This window comes from Propithecus coquereli, unplaced genomic scaffold, assembly GCF_000956105.1.
Source record: "Propithecus coquereli isolate 6110/MARCELLA unplaced genomic scaffold, Pcoq_1.0 Scaffold206, whole genome shotgun sequence".
Classification (NCBI taxonomy): Eukaryota; Metazoa; Chordata; class Mammalia; order Primates; family Indriidae; genus Propithecus; species Propithecus coquereli.
Genome location: NW_012145634.1, coordinates 2,740,163 through 2,754,040, shown reverse-complemented (window position 1 = coordinate 2,754,040; position 13,878 = coordinate 2,740,163). Strand labels below are relative to the sequence as shown.

Here is a 13,878-nt window from a genome sequence, read left to right as displayed (position 1 = left end):
GGATTACAAAAATGATTTAAAATCCTGATTTGTGGGAAAGAAGTAAAATAACCAGACATAAACTGGCCAACTTCTGGGAGAAAGGAGATTCTATAGGATATTAGAGAATTATAAAAAACAAAGAGAGAAAATAAGTATTTTTCACCCAACAAAAGGGGACTAGTAATGAAGATGAGATATACCATAAAGAGGAAACAATGTTTTTCAGAAAATACTTCTGGTATTTTTCTGAAATAGGATCATTCTTGCTTTAGGAAAAACTTTGAACTGTGTAAAATTTAAGACTCTGAACTACATACAAAGAAAAAACAATGTGTTGTGTCTATGATGGCTAATTCTCAACTCAAGAATCACTGTATTTGGCTGACGTTTCTTAATTTCTTACTTATACAAGATACTCTCTGAATGTGAAGCATCATATATAACCAATCTTTAAATTTTCAGGTGATTTTAAACTTTTCATTTTTAAACATAATCTAGGTTCCTGGAAAATGTCTTCTTTTGCTTACAAAAAAACTCTTACCTTGAACCACATGAAATTTTAAAACAATGATTTTTTTCAATAAAACTTCTGCTCTTTCAACCTCTGGGAAACAAGGCCATCCTGGAATTTGCAAAACTGTTCAAATTCCCCATCATCCAGGACTGACTGGAGATAGTGAAGGTATATAATGCTTATGCAGAATAAAAAAGAATAAAGCTGACTTTCCCCAAAATGGGAGAGCAAACAAACAAAAAGGAGTGGTCAATGTTCACACAGTGAGGTCACAGAAGCTCCAAGTTTTTCTCTGAAATATCATCTTAAAAGTTGTAACACATTTCCTTGTCCTGCTTCAAAATTCTTTGCCTAGTATTAATAAATTCCCTTCTCTTTTACCATCGTCCACTACTAAGTACGTATTAAATAAGGAAACATACTCAGACTTTAGTGGAAAATGGGGTACAGCAAGACAAATACGTGTATCTACAGAAATATATGACTAGGTGTCAAAATGAGTAGAAGTCACAAAAAGTGACAAGTTTAGGGAAAAGGGACCATATGAATAAAAATGTGAATAAAAGTAGCCAAAGAATGCCTCTGCACAGGGCAGGTCTTGCACTCAGAAAATCAAGCAGGTTACGAGAGGCCTGACATCAGAGGAAGAAAAAAGCGTAAGTAACTGAACAAAGGCTTGGGGTGGGGGTGGGGGGAGGGCTGCACAGATTACTTAAGGAGGACAACAAAGAGACTGGCTTGCTTAGAGCCAAGAGTTTTTATTTCGGATGGAGTTATAACAATTGCGGATATATGGATAATCTTAAGTACCTTGTTAAGTTTAACTTTATTTTGGAGGAAGACTTTAGACTTTAAAGACTTATGAGATAATGAGATATGGTGAAACTTAAGGTTTTGGAAGAATTTCTCTGTAAACTTCCACGGAGTTAACGTTAGGAAATGGAAAACATTCTAACTCTCCCACAGAGCTCCACAGTAGAGCAAAGTGGTTAAAAGGGAGGGTTCTGGAGTCACAATTGCTGCCTGGATCCAAGTCCCATTTCTGCTACCAAACAGCAGTGACACACGGAGCAAGTTTACTTAAACCTTTCTGGACCTCAGTGTCTTCAGAGTTGAGGTTCCTGTGGAGAATGAAAAAGCTGCTACCTAGAGCACTTACAATGACCAGTGACCGTCACACAGCAAGAATACTCTGTTTAGAATTACCATGGGTGACTGCTCACTATAAATTACCAAACAAAATATGGAGAGAATCTCATTATCCCACAAGAAAATTTATAACCTGAGGTTCACAGAAACCAGATATTTGAAATGTCCCTTGCAATGAGTCATTAACTTTTGGATTTTGTTAATGTTGTTTCTCAATCTTCTGGTTAAGATCAAGTGTAAACATCTTACCAAGATGTGTGCTGCTGAAATGGGAAAGCTCACTGGCCAGGGAATCCAGAGACTGGTTACACTGGGTAAAGCCGACCTCAAAATTTCAAGTATCTCAACTGTAAAGTAAGGCCTTGGTGGCCTTAGCCAAGTTTGCAATTCTATTGATGTTACACAGTGACAATGCACACAGCATAGGTTAACTAATGAAGTGCTGTAAAAGGAAACCTATTAGTGGATGCAAATTTCACTTCCACAGGGAGAGAGCTCTAAAACCAGGGACTGTGGATGAGTCTCCAGCATGCTAAACTGATGCCCTTGAGGAAACTCATGTCTGATGGGGCTGCACCACCTGCCTTGCAGTGGGATCAAGGTCTTTCCTACAGCACAGTGAAGGCCTCAGCACTTACTTCTGATAATTCTTTGATCTTCCTAATAGTTGTCCTGTGGCAAATGTGCCTTCAATGTGACACTCACAAATTTGACTATAAATATCTGATTGGTCTTGCCCCATAGCCACTCCTTCCTCCAGTCTCCTGCAACAAGTGGTCCCTGTTTTGTCTTATCATTGGATAGGTCTGTGGTTGTTTCTTGTTGCTGACAGAGTGGCTATTATTTACCATGCCGCCTAAGACTCATTATTGCCACACCCTTTGCTTTTTCCCTTTCCTGACATACTGTGTTTTTGTTCACAGCTGCCATCTTTGTGTGACAAGGCCAGCTTTCTAAGAACATCAAATTGCTCTCATCATCCCATCAGACCTCCTCCCTCCTCACGGAGACCTGCGCTCGTCGGGTTCTGAGTGCTTCTTGTCAGGCACCTGGGACTGCCTATCGTAAGCAAGAGTGTGGGATTAGAAATCAGAGAATCCAGGTCTCCGTCACCATTCTGCCACTTATTAGCTGTGTGACCTTGGGTAAATATGTGCCTTAGTGTCTTGTTATATACAATATGTATATTGTCTACTTCTCAGGACTGCAATGAGAAGTAAATGAGTGCCCAAAGGGGTAAAACCAAAGGCTACCCTGAGATGATTTCAGCTCCTTCTAGGAAGGAAGACGTGTTCCAGGCCCTAGTGTCCTGGAAGGCTGGCCTCCAGACAGCCAGAATTTTCCTTTATTTAATCCACTAAAAGCCTGAGAGGAATTCTGAACCTTGTGCCCAAATAAGCTCTCCAGAATAAGAATCTCTTTTGCACTAACCATATTTATACAGCCCTTTTCAACTTAAGAGATTATTTATGGCTGGAGTGTTACATAAATCAACTGTTTCAATAATAATATTTAACATTCCTTTTCTTTCTCGTAAAAATGAAAATATGGAAAAGTAAAAAAATTTTAAAAATCACCCACATCCCACCACTAGGTGATAGTTTTGACATTTTAATGAATCTCTTTCTAGCATTTTTTCTGATTTTTAAAAAAACATATAACATATTATAGATGTACATATCATTTAGCGACTGGTCTTTTCCATGTAATAATACATCGCACATTTCCTCAGGCCAGGTGTAGTGGCTCACACCTATGATCCCAGCACTTTGGGAGGCCAAGGCGGGAGGACCACTTGAGACTAGGAGTTCCACACCAGCCTGGGCAACATAGCAAAACCCTGTCTCTACAAAAAATAAAAACGTCTCTACAGAAAATAAAAACATAGCCAGGTATGGTTGTGCCTGTAGTCCCATCTACTCTCAAGGCCGATGGCAGGAGAATCGTTTGAGCCCAGAAGTTTGAGGTTACAATGAGCTTGACTAGACCACTGCACTCCAGCCTAGGCAACAGAGCAAGACCCTGTCTCTTAAATTTCCTCAATATTTCAACTCTTAGCTTTCAACTGGAAGATATTTTAAATGTATTTCAAATCAATTCACATATGGAATAGTGATCTAATAAGGACATTATAGACCAACAAAGAATTTTATATATCAAACTTTGTGGTTTATTTTAGAACCCCAGGAAGAGTTATATGTTTATAATAAGAACTTGTATGTGTTAGTAGAACTCAATGGAGAAATGCAAAAATGATAGAAAAAGAAAGCCAAGTATATATAAATTCATTACTTTCATATTATGTAAACTATATGATCTAGAATGCCAAAATTCTCTCTCAATGCGAACTTTTTCAGATAAACTTAGGGTGCTTGAAACTCAGGGTTTTCAAATTAATTGAAAATACAACTACGACAGTCTCTATGGATAATTGATTAGAGGTACTGCCTTCACTCTTGGAATTACTTCTCAAGTCAAACTTGTAACAGAAGCAAAGAAATGTTGTATTCTAGAAAAAAATGATAAAATTTAATATTCTATAAAGTGATAACCAGTAGGTTACATGTCATGATAAACCAAACAGTACAGTTAAACTGAGGAAATACGAAAAATACTGCTCACTATAGCTCATTTGCAACTTTTTTATTTTTTAGAGACAAGGTCTCACTCTGACACCCAGGCTGGAGTGCAGTGGCACGATCATAGCTCACTACAGCCTTCAACTTCTGGGCTCGAGTGGTCCTCCTGCCTCAGTCTCCCAAGTAGCTGGGACTACAGGCACGTGCCAGCATGCCCAGCTGACTTTCATCTGCAACTTTAAGGAGTTCTACAAAACCTGAGTATGATTCATTCCAATATGAAGACAACAGAGACAGGAGAAAAGCACAGATTCCCTCCTACCTTTAATAAACTCGGGAGACGATTAACAAAATGGACTCTTAAAAGCCATTACCGGTCTTTTGCCCTAAGATAAATATTGGTGTGCATGTTCTACTTTAAAATATTTATGCCAAAGATAGAAATTAGACTGCCAAACGTAGGGGAATACGCAAAAGAACTTTGACAAACCAAAGAGAAAAAACAATGAACAAAGGATTTGAACAGTCAAGTCACACAAGAAATTCAAATGGTCAATTAACATGAAAAGACATTCAACCTCACTAATAAAGAAATACAGGCCAGGTGTGGTGGCTCACGCCTCTAATCCTAGCACTTTGGGAGGCCAAGAAGGTGGCAGGATCACTTGAGGCCAGGAGTTCAAGACCAGCCTGGGCAACATGGTGAGACTCCATCTTTACAAAAAATAAAAAATAAAAAAAAAATTAGCTGGGCACAGTGATGCATGCCTATAGTCCTAGCTACTTGGAAGGCTAAGGTAGGAGGATTACTTGAGCCCAGGAATTCGAGGTTGCAGTGAGCTGTGATCATTCCACTGCACTCCAGTGTAGGCAACACAGCAAGACCCTATCTCCAAAGGGGAAAAATACAAATTTAAACAAGAGACAACAGTTTTCTGTTTATGAAATTAGCAAAAATTTAAAAGATAGAAAAATATGGAAGAATGTACACTATCAAACTCTTAGAGGGCATTTGGCAATAATATCAATATTTAAAATGTGCATGTCCTCCCAGCAATCTTACTTTTATAAATTTTTCCTAGAGAAATAGTAACCTAAGGCATAAAGAGTTATGTACAACCATGATCACAGAAACATTATTTCTAACAGACAAAAACTAGAAATACCTAATGGGCTTATCACTACCTAAATGGACCTAAATGGACTTATCACTCAGGGAATGGTTAAGTAAACTATGTGATGTCCATACTAAGAAATTTTACTCAGTTTTAAAAAGATTCACATGGATATTAAATAATAACATGGAGGATGTTTATGATATATCGTTGTGTGAAAAATACAGCAAACTGCACAACCACACAGTCTGAGCCCATTTGTTGTAGGAAACTAAAAATCATACAGGTGATATATCTATTTGTTTTTAAATATTTGAATATGTACAGCAAATGATCTGGAAGAATAAACCCTAAACCATTTTTAGTGTTTCTCTCTGTGATTATAGATATTTCATGGCAAGGAGCGGGGCTAAGATTCTATTTTATAGTCTTCTCTGTTGTTTGAATTTTTGTTATAAGCAGATATATTACTTTTATAATTAAAAATAACCAATGGGGGAGTTCTCTCAAAAAATTAGAATATAACATATTATCACATTGAAATAAAAAATGTACCTCAACATGTCCACTAGTAATTTGAATAGTTACATGCTTCATAAGTAAGTTGGGTAGTTACAGCATAATTATTTAACATAATGACTAAGCATCAAATGTGAATACCCCGCTTACCTCTTTAGGTGATAAATTTTGTGTGTATACTGTCCCTTTTCTCCATCCTTCTCATAAGGTTCATTCTTTAAGACTTCAATTCCTTCTCCACCGCCAGTCTCATTCTTACTAGCTTCTGCAACAGAGTAAAGCTGCCCAACCTGATACTGAAATTTCAAAGAGCACAGAATTTCAGTAAGTCGGCAGTCACTGCATACATTTCCTATGCTAAAATCTTAATATAGAAGATACACAAAAGCATAACCACACTATTCAGCACATATGTTCTATATGAAAACACAACTCAAATTAGAAATTAATGTGTTTAGGAAGTCAAACACCAGATGATCATACAGTTTTAAGAAACTCTATATTTTACAGGATTTCCATTACTCAAAAAAAAAATTCCAGTTACAAATACTCCAGTGTTTTTATACTATCCATTTATCAAGAAAATGTCTTGCCACTTGGTTCAACTTTTGAACAATATACATTTGTACTTTCCAAAGCATTTTCACATCTATTATATCTCATTCAGTTTCACAAAATTCCAAGGAAAGTATGGCAGGAATATAATTGTCACTTTGCCAACTGAAGCTGAGCAACCAGAATATTGACCTTGATACAGAAGAGGGACATATGCTGTAATAACAAAAGCCTGAAGATCCAAAGAATCACTTATGACAGTCCTGATTTTTACAGACCTCTGGGATCTTTTTTCCCCATGACTTACATATTACATGACCAATTTGGCCCTTCCTTAGCCAACCAGAAACAGTGACTGGATGCCCAGGGTCAGAACTGTTAATTGTGAAGTTCTTCAGTAAACAGAAACTGTTTTTAAAGTCTTATAAATATACGAGCATTACCCTAAGAGGCAGGAAATTGCTGGTAGCAGTTTCTATTTCATTTAAAGTGAACCAGAATTCTCAGTGGTCTGCATCAATACCCGTGAGTCAGCACTACTGTACTATGCCAGTCTGGAGCCACTAGAACGAACAAATATTGTAAAAGCAAAGTTCTTGTGTTCTAATTTGTTCCAGTGACCCAGTCATGGCACTATTCCCAAACTCTACAAATTTGGCTACATTTCTTCTTTCCAATGAAGACAGCCTAAAGAAGTGTTTTTCTTCTTTATAAGCATATTTTCAAAGAAAAGCTATAAAAATCTACTTCTAAGAACTTGTAATTCAAAACTAGCATTTTATTTGAGGGACAAAAAAATAGGGGTAGTTGTTAGCTCAGTAAATATTCATATCTAAAAAGCTCATAGGGATATGATGCTATCTTGAAGGTTAATTATATTTAAAAACCCAGACCCACACACAATCTTACTCAATTTGGAAGGGTTTGGGAAGATGAAACCAAAAATATTTCTTAAATGCTCCAAAAATAAATTTCTGTAGAAACTGCAGAGAGAACTGTATTTCGCCTTTTGGCTTTCCATAATACAACACGTGGGTTAGTCTAGTAATGCCACAGTCCTTAAATATCTTCAAAATGTACTTTTCAACACTGTCATATTCTAAAACAGGATTAAAATGTCTCTAAGTCAAAAGGTAAATTTCATTTTGGTCAGGAACACAAAGTAACAAAAATACACACAGAAACAACAAGGTATCCAGAAAATGTTATTAATAGACTGATATTTTGTGGCATGCTACTAGGCTCTCTCTCATTCTCATTTTTTAAGTATAACAAATTGACACAGAAGACATGTTTATTAAATCTGAGTATAACAAAAAGCTAAGAAGATTATTTTGGGTAACACCACCAAGACTCAAAGATTTTAACAAGCTGATTCAACCAACTGAAACCAAAAGAAAAAATTTAACCAAAACAAATAGCAATTTCCACATTCAAGTTCAAACAACCAATTGTGCAAATAAAGAATAGGGGTGCCTGGCAGGTCTGGAGTGTGCTTTGATACAGGGACACCTCAGGCACTGCTGTGTTCAAGTCTACACTAAACAGTGCCAGCTACTCTTTTTTAGTTTCTGCATTTTTTTCTGTCTTCTGTCAGCTGTCACTTCTTAGGTTATCAGCTTGTTTTGTCTCACTTCCAATTCACTGCTTCTAATCTACATTAGCTCTAGGAAAACTAGATAATTGAGCAAATGGGAACTATGTCCAAGTTGCAGAGGGGCCCAGAGGGTTTTATGAGTTTTGCTATACATATCTTGATTTTCAGAAGACTTTTCTGCTTTTATCCTCATTCTTGGCTATACCACAACTGCAGGACATGCAAGTGTTGAATAGGTGATGTATTTCTATATTACATGCAGACTGTGGAAGAAAAGTGCTCAGTTTTGTGCTGGTCAGACCATTTCTGGAATACTGTTTTTCAGTTCAGATCAACAACTACAGCATATGCAGTAATGAGACCGGCTGGTGAGGAAGTCTAGAGGTCATATTATTAGTAAATTAATATTAGACCAAATGAATGTGCTGGGAATATTTAACCTTGGGACCTTTTAAGATGGAACAAAAGGGACTGAGGGGAGGTGGGGGAGAGCTGCCATCAGAAAACCTGAAGGGTGACCACAAGCAAGTCACAACAGGCTTATTTCCCATTGCTCAAGTGGGATGATCTATAAACAGTAGTCAAACATTACACTAAAGCAAATTTTGGTTTAAAGTAAAGACAAATGTTTAAAATGTCCAACAGTAAAGCAGGCTGCTTTTCTAAGGAGCAAGCTACTTAACCTTAAAGTGCTTATTAAGTTTAGGCTGGAGCCTCATTTTTCTGGGATGCTGGAGAAAGAATTCCCGCACTGGACCAGAGGTTAAACAACATTCTTTAGACTCTTCCAAAACAAGGCAGTTAACAAGAAATTCATTTGCAATTAATTATGCGTAACACATCATAATTTATTTTGTCACATAAGCTGGAATGAAAAGGTAAATAGATACTAGGAAAATATCGGTTTAGATTAACCTATCGAAATAAACTACCTATACCAATAAAATGATGCAGAAGCAAGAAAGACTTACCTCCTGAACAGAACATGGCAAAACCACACGACTAAAAAGACAAAAGAAAAAAATATATACATTACATATGAAATAGTCAGCTTTAAAACAGATCTGTAAAGCGCTTTTACCGTAAATTCAATTATATCGTATAAGAAGACACTTAAATCCAAAAGTACAAGGATGTCATTTATGGAAGAGGGTCTCTGCAATGTCTACAGCCCTAAATATGGGTTAAGCTGGGAAACAAACGATGGTTCCTGGATCTCAATGATCATTTGCTTTTAGCATCCTCATTGTGCTGGGACCCCAAAGTGCAGTAGCAGAGATTCTTGTGAAGAGTACAAAACAACAGAAAACTCATCATTGAAAATTGCAGGGTACAGAATGTATTATTTGTAGATTGTGTGGTCAGGTTGCCCTCATGAAATTTTTAGTGTAGTTTCATTCTCCGCCTATATACGGTGCATTTTGTTTTTATGATACTTCTCACAGAATACATATCTTGAATATCATGAATGAACACTTCCAGAAACTGTTCCCGCACTACTCAATTATTCCTCAAATTTAGTAAGATAAAATAAGGGGTCCTTTAAAATTAATATGAAAAAACTTTACCATGGAAACTACCTCAAACCTTGTAATAGTCCCTTCCAGGGTAGATTCAATATAAGGGTGATGTGTCTGATCCTGTCCAAGGGAGTTTGTTATTGGACATACCCAAAGGATTATCATTATAGCTCCATTTTACCTACAACACAGTCTTAAAGATGAATTCCTAAAATATTATGGCCTATTATTTTATGTGAGAATATTGCATTTTATCTCCAGATTTTTACAGGGAGATTCCTTAACTTATTTCCACCATAACTCTGAAAGTCAAGACTCTCCCTGTCTCATAATAACAGCTGGTTCCAAGACAGCAACTTACTTTTGGGGAGATGGAGGAGACACGGTCCTTCTCAGACTTCTCTCCTCATCTTACACAACTGTCATTTTATAGAAAATTCCTAACAGCTTTCCTCATTCCAATTTTTCTTCAGCTGCAATTTCTCTTTTTATTATTTTCTTATAGTAAACGTCATTTACTTTATTGTTTGTATTAGTGACAATCTTTTCGATCTAGACATTCTTGTTTAATAGTCTTACACATAAATATGAAATGAAAGAATATTACCCAGAATATTATATCTAGTTTTCATTCCAGCTACACTTTCTACCTACCCCTCTCGCCCTATTCTCGTCAATCGCTGATGCCTGAACATTCACATCGCCTTAGTCTCCAAATGTCCAAAACATATCTCCTGTATTCTCTCCTCCTCGACTACTGGGAGTCACTCATTACCCTTTGTCTTTCTGATAACAGTGATTCAAAAACAATGAACATTCTCAAAGTCACAATGGTTACTAATTTCCATTCTCCATCAAGAATAAACTTCTTGTAAGTCCTTCCATACCTAAAAATCTCTAATCATCTTAGCTGTCTCCTCAGGGAGCACACTAACTTGCTCACTGTCTTAGTAAACAACATAAACTGGGGGAGGGGAGGCTAGAAAGATACACATTGGGAGTATATTTTCAGGGCCCGGAATAATATGGTAAGAAATTATTAAATTCATTAGGCAACAAAGAATCCTGGGAAGTGGTTCCAAGAGGTAAATGGCAGTTAAAGCTGACCTGAGGAAGTCATCTGCAGGTGATTAAAAGCATTGAGAAGCAGGAGAATGGGGAAAAGCCACCTTTTGGGAGGATGGGAAAGGGTTATTAACAAAGGCCTGAACCAAGATGATGGACTGTAGAGGAAATGGAAGGGCTAGAAGGGGAAGAGTTAAAAGTCTTCCTTGAAGTTTCACAAAACCAAAGAATCACAGCTGAGTAATTGCAACAAATACTCACTTAGGAGGAAGATCCCCATTTTTTATTTAACAACACTTTCAGAGTAATTTCTTTCACAAAATGAAAGTGACTGATTAAGATTCTGATGATGAGTCAGGTAACTTCTTCAAGATTTGCTCAACCAAAAGGAAAAGGAAAAAGGAACATATTGGTTTTGCTATTCCATTATCATTCTAAAAACAGTATTCAACTTCTAGTGCAATCCGAAGATTTTCAAACATCTTTGAAAATAAGTTTCCAAATAGAACCAGCAAGCAGTTCTTTAAAACCAAGACTTGAATGGTATTTGTCTATTGTTTAAGTAATAACTTGAAGGGAACCTGCCCATCCCTAAAGTCATTTCTAACCTTTTAATTCTTATCAAAAATGGATGAATTTTATAAGATAACAAACATTTGCCAAAGTATTTTAGTTACCAATATCTTCACATAGGAATGACCTATTATTTATTCATTGCTCCTGACCAAAACAATTTTAGAAAGTTGACTTGAGAGTAGACGAGTCATTTTTTTCATTCAAGAATGCTGAAGACTTACGGTGCGCTAGCTAGACTAGATGCTGTGCTAGACATTGGGAATACTTAAAATAAGAAACAGCCTCTAACTTCAAACCATCTAAAGGGAAAAACAAAACCTAGGGGAGATGTACACAAGGAAGTGAACATCAAGAAATTTAATTTATAACTCCTTAGAAAAAATAGACTTTGGGCATATTTCATTATTCGTTACCTCAGTACATTTAAAATTTTATGATGAAAATAAAGGTTTCCAAAAAGCATAGTACGCAAATTCCCAATGGAAATTGCTTTCCATAAGTTAGTTTGCTACTACTTACATAACTGTCCAAGGGATCTACTGAACAGTTAATCCACATTTTTGGAGGTAGGAAGTAACTAATTAAAGAAAAATGACTAGATCTCTGATCTAAAATCACTTCTGAAACTCACTGGCTACGTAAGTCGAGCCAAGTCAATTTCCTTGTCTTTTTTGCTCCATTTGTCTTAATATCTGCTACCTACCTACATCAGAGAGATGTCAGAGTAATAAATAAGGTGACACTTGCACAATACATTGTATAAACATGTAACAAAACTTTTATATAAACCCAATGTTCAGTACTACAAATAAGCTTCATTGCAAAATTTCACTCTACAACAAAAGGCAAAAATGTCTTTTCTCAAAATGTCACTGATCGAAGTTATAATTTTTCATCAATTTATTAACAAATACTAACTGAGCACCTACTATGTCCCATGGACTACTCTGAAAGCTGGGGATATGGAGGTAAGCAAAACAGGCAAATTCATGGAGCTTACATGTAGAAAGAGACCACATCTAGTAGAAGGATAGAAAAAATAAACTGTGCTGCATGTTAGATGGCAATAAGTGCTATGCAGACCAATAAAGCAAGGAAGGAAACTACTACCAATTGGTGGGAATGGCAATTAGGTCTTCAGAGGATTCCCTGAGAAAACAACATTCCAGGAAAGACCTGCAAGGAGGTGAGTCAGGGATCTAAGGTAAGAGCATCTCAAGCAAGGGGAATAAAAGCAAGCAGAAAGGCCTGGAACTGAGCTTATTCTAAAGTAGTGGAGGAACAGCAAGGAAGCTTGTTAGGCTGGAATGGGAGAGGAAAAAATTGTAAATGAGATCACAGCAGAAAAGAAAACAGTGTGAGGCTTTGTAGACTGTTGTAGAAACTTTGATTTTTATTCTTGGTGATATAGAGTGTCTTCAGAGAGTATTAAGTAGAGAAGTGACATCAGTGACTTTTTAAGGGAGGTTTGGAAACACTACAAATAAGGTGTCTGGAGATAGCTAAATTAAGCAAAAAACATTTTTAAGAATTTAAAATAAAAAGAGAATGTGAAAAACAACAAAGAATGGGCCATACTCTAAATCCCTAGTTGCCCAAGGGATGCTGACGACACGAACCAGCTATGACAGCTGAACATTCATTTCCAGGCAGTCCTTGCCAGTGCAAAAAGCTATGACTTTTCAACAAAATCGCTCGGCCGGTCTGATGCACCTGGAAACCCCTCCACTTGACAGAACACGTGTTAACTCCTCACTTCAACTCAGTGAAGTGGGTGGGGCCCAAAGTGTCACCTCATCTTAAAAGATGCGGAAACTAAGACTCAGAGCAGAGATGGCTCTCCCGTGAAGTCATCTGAGAAGCCCAGAGGAGAGTGCAGGTTTCCTAGACTCCGGACTCCTGCATGAACTTCAGGGCGCCAACGTCCTACCTCGAGTCCTGACACCAAGGCTGCCTTCACCTCACAAACCCATCTCCCGCCGGTAACAAGCAGAAGCAGGCTCCACCCCAGACAACAAATCACTGTCGGACTCAACGTGTCTCCCCCACCCTCGGACTACAGCTCCGTCCCCCCAACCGGCCCAGACCCAGACTGGAGGTGGAGGGTTGCTGAGAAGGCGGGTCCCAGCGGAAACTCCCGGCCGCGCCTTCCCCAGCCATGCGCTCGGGCCTGGACCAGCCGCCTGCGCCCGGGGGCAGCGGGCAGCCGTGTTATCACGGGCGAGCCTGGCAGGTCGGGCAGCGCCCAGTGGAGGGGCCTCAGGTGGGCCGGGGTCGCGCGCCGGGAGGAGGCGGCGCGCAAAAGGAGCGGCTGGCCCGGGGCTCTCTCCGCCTTAGGAATATTCTGACACTTCTCAATCAACAGATCTCCCCCGACCGCCGTGGCGAACTCTCGCTCGCGCCCACAGACCCACTCACAATTCCTTAATCAGCACCATTTTCCCGGAACCCCCTCACAGCTGCCGCCGCTACCACCACCGCCGCCGCCGCTAGCGCCTCTCACGGCGACTGCGCGGCCCCGCCTCCCTGCCCCGGAGCCACTGCCGCGCCTGCGCGCCTGCACCCTTCCGCCGCGACCCATCGCGTCAGCGCGCAAGGAGGCCTAGCTCCGCCCAGTTCCGTGCCCCACCCCGGGCACACGAGACCCCTACTGCGGCTGCGCGGCCCGCTGGAGCACGTGCGGCTTGTACCACGGCTGCGCAACCTC

General features: G+C 38.8%; 1 protein-coding gene across 2 annotated transcripts in view; it reads right to left on the bottom strand.

The window, feature by feature from the left end:
* The window catches only part of PITPNB (phosphatidylinositol transfer protein, beta), a 63,044-nt gene extending 49,370 nt beyond the window's left edge, over nucleotides 1-13,674 (bottom strand). The window contains exons 1-3 of one of the 2 annotated variants that reach the window (XM_012644167.1): nucleotides 13,590-13,674; nucleotides 8,982-9,012; nucleotides 6,009-6,154 (exon numbers count right to left, since the gene is read on the bottom strand). In XM_012644167.1, coding sequence (XP_012499621.1) covers nucleotides 6,009-6,154; nucleotides 8,982-9,012; nucleotides 13,590-13,609 — 197 coding nt within the window. In that variant the 5' untranslated portion in view covers nucleotides 13,610-13,674. The remainder of the gene's footprint in view (nucleotides 1-6,008; nucleotides 6,155-8,981; nucleotides 9,013-13,589) is intronic. The other variant, XM_012644166.1, reaches the window with a different exon arrangement.
* Between the last annotated feature and the right edge of the window lie 204 nt (nucleotides 13,675-13,878).